Genomic DNA, 3,336 nt, shown 5'->3' with positions numbered 1-3,336 from the left:
AATTATTTACATCCTTTACAAATAGTTAAAATCAAACGAACATAATATCGTACACCTGTAGAGGGCTTCACAAAATACATCCACCCAATAGTGTCCCCACGACGTCTCTTTGTCCATTTTTTTGGAACACGAATTCCACACCCACTTTTGTGGAAAATCAATGTACAAACTATCATTTGCATCAAGATTCTCCAAGTTCCATGTGAACCACTCTGTCAAAGTGGATCTCTCTGTATTGTCCCTTTGCAAGACATCATTAAGTCTATCATTATCTCGAAAAGTCACCATTTGACCAGCCGAAACATGCACACTCAATCTCTGAACAACTGGTGTGTCATTGTGCAAAGGATATTAAAAACTTCTCCAACAAGGCTCAGATGCAGATACATTGTGGTCATCTGTGTACATGTCTATCTCATCAATGTTCTCCCTTTGTGCATCATGCACCGATGTATGGAATCTTACAGTTGCCCTATCATGCCCCTTGTAGATGTACTTATAGACATACTTGACAGCTGAAATTGTAGAGCATACCTCAACATTGATATGTGCATTAAATAGTGCTGACAAAGTAGGATTATATGGCACAACCCATCGGTTATAAATAGTAGAACCCCTAACCTTGGCGGTGAAGCCATTGTTTTGTCGCGCATAAATGGGGTAGCCATTATTATTCATGCTTGTTTGCTCACAAAATGAACATGGATATTTTCTAATACACCGGCCATCAACCATGCAAGGAGATGAACTATTGAATTCACCACATGGTCCATGAATGTTACAACTAACAACGATATCATGAAGCACTTGAAATTGATTTTTTTTTGTTAGTTCTGCACAAACCATCTTGTCATAGTCAAATGTTGATTGAGGCTTACATCGAGGATCTAAAATCAATAATGTATGAGAATGTGGCAAGCCTCTCTTTTGGAACTCCATGACAAACATGTAAGCCACTACTTTCCCAAAAATATCTTTCTTTAAGATATACTTTATCATGCTTGAGTGTTTCAAGAAGACAACCCTGGTGGTTATGTCTGGTCGATCAGAGGAAACCTGTCGTGGAAGTAGTGCTTCATTTATTTCTGGCCATTTAGGGTTACATGTGAATGTGATAAATAGGTCTGGATTTACCTTTGCACGCAAAATTTCCATTGCATCTTGGTACAATTGGTACATGTGTCGAGGGCCGCCTATAAAAGATGAGGGTAAGACAATTCTTCGACCTGTTGATCGTGCAAGTACAACATCACTCCCAGAAAAATGCACCATATCAACCAACCCTGCATACAATTCTTCCCTCAAAGTCTTCTCATTTGTACGGACCCATGCAAGATGACATTCCTCAATGGCACAATATGCATCAACCATAAATTGTTGAAGTAAACGACCCCCACAAAGTAAGCATGACTCTGTATCAGTACGAACCTATAGTCGATATGCATAGTACTCTCTTTGAGTGACACATTGTCGACCAGCCAAGGCATCCAAAGGTGCATGCACATTAGCATAAGGAAGCTTGATATGCCATACATCTTCTCCCCGTGGAAAGAGAAGAACATACAATAGTGGCATGTACAACCTGTGTATATTTAAAATCCTTTGCAGCCTTCCATTTTGACAATGTATCACAATGTCTCGATGTCCAGTTGTTTGTACATCCCCTTGACCTGGCATAATTGCAGCAACCTCATTGCCAACAGGTATCAAGTACTGCCTGGAAGTATTTCTATTCTCACAAATTGTCATTTTGATCTCCACACCAGGACTAGCATGTAACATTCTACCGACATTGTAGAAGGCATTCACATATGAATTACATGATTGCATCATCATTGATAATGCTTCAAGATCGGACAAATTCAAACCATCCAAGGCACTCATACGATTCTGAACCTTATGCTCAGTATCATATAGATATATCTGTGAAAATTTTGGCACCCCTGCTTCGTGTGGTAGCAAAGAACCAATTCAATGGTACACACCGCCATGTACACGAAAGAAATATGCACTAGGCCTACCCATCAATGTCTCATCAATGGTAGCTCCAAGAGATGCAAATGCCATCACACTATTGTAACTCCTAATGTTTATTCAGAAGGACCTACTCAAACCATCACTATTATTGAGTAGCCTCTCCAATACATCTGACGGTCTTGCAAGAGGAAAGAGGGATACTTTTTCACCTTTGCAACAATATTTTCCCATTAATGGTGTATCTTGCTTCTTCATTTCACACGGCCAAAGACGTGCACCACAAAACTCACAGAAGGAGGACATGGTTCCTGTATGATCTATAGGCAATGATACATGTATCAATGGTAGCATGGAAGGGTGAACACCTTGTATACAGGGATAAGCATGTAGAATGCAAGCAATTCCTCCAAGTGATGTGTCATGAACATACGGGACCTGTTCCTCATTTTGAGCATCTATGAGAGGGCAAAAGTGTTTGGAAAATTAAACAAGGATAAGAAAAATTTAGCAGAGGAGGTACCCGGTACACTACCCTTGAATCCCTTCCATAACTGCTACCTTGTAGCTATGCACAATCAAATCACTTGCAACAAAACAAGTTACAGAACACTATTGTGCAAGCTAGAAAAATGCTTTGTTTTATTTTGGACAAGAACCATTGGTCCTACCTTGGAAACTTGAAACCCTTGGTCAGATTGCAAAGGTATTCTACTTAAAGCATTAGGTAGATGATACCATCATACTTTATTGTGGTACCACTAGTGATTGTAAGTAGATTGATAGAGTGAATTTAACTACTACCCCTCTGTAGTTGAAAACTTATTTCCTTGAAAGCGCAAGTGTGAAGGGTCACATAAGTGACCATCGACACATACAGAGTGTTGTGTCAATATCTAGACATACCCCTAAAAATACCACTCCTATAGACACAATTAGTGTGATAAACTAAGTAGGAGATCCTCTCAAGCTAGAATCCTATGCACAATTGAATCATTTAAAAATCATATCTCCCCATTGAGAGAAAGATTGGCAAAACCCTAAACAAAGTATTCATACTATGTATTTTAAAAACAAGAGATTGCCTATCTTGAGGTACTCTTAAAAGAGTAATGTTATTACATGAACTAGTTGCTTGATAGTTAGGCCATGCTTATTTTCTATAGAAGAAAATCAACTTGGTAGTATATGCACCTTGTGCATAGAACCAATGATATATATAGATTCTATCGATGCAGTCATATGCCATGATGACAAATGAATATGCCAAACTCAATTTTGATTGGATAGAAGGTTAAGATTGTTGCTAAATCATGCAACATCTTCAAGAGTGAGAAATATAAATTATTGAATCAATGAAGA

The 3,336-nt window shown here is 38.6% G+C and overlaps 1 protein-coding gene across 1 annotated transcript; it reads right to left on the bottom strand.

The window, feature by feature from the left end:
- Positions 1 to 351: 351 nt before the first annotated feature.
- On the bottom strand, positions 352 to 1,884 carry LOC147447469 (uncharacterized). Its single transcript, XM_086523625.1, has 2 exons — positions 1,534 to 1,884; positions 352 to 1,428 (listed from the first exon to the last, which is right to left on the bottom strand). The coding sequence occupies exons 1-2, from the start codon at positions 1,882 to 1,884 to the stop codon at positions 352 to 354; spliced, it is 1,428 nt and encodes a 475-aa protein (XP_086379751.1).
- Positions 1,885 to 3,336: the final 1,452 nt, after the last annotated feature.

This window comes from Adiantum capillus-veneris, chromosome 11 (genome assembly GCF_014529385.1).
Source record: "Adiantum capillus-veneris isolate H3 chromosome 11, ASM1452938v2, whole genome shotgun sequence".
Taxonomy (NCBI): domain Eukaryota; kingdom Viridiplantae; phylum Streptophyta; class Polypodiopsida; order Polypodiales; family Pteridaceae; genus Adiantum; species Adiantum capillus-veneris.
Note: the sequence above shows the minus strand (reverse complement) of the source record. Positions and strands in the feature narration are given on the sequence as shown.

Coding starts and splice junctions, on each gene's coding strand:
- LOC147447469 (XM_086523625.1), bottom strand. CDS start 1,884: ATGAGTGCCTTGGATGGTTTGAATTTGTCCGATCTTGAAGCATTATCA. Junction 1,429..1,533: donor TCTTTCCACGGGGAGAAGAT/GTATGGCATATC, acceptor TATCGACTATAG/GTTCGTACTGATACAGAGTC.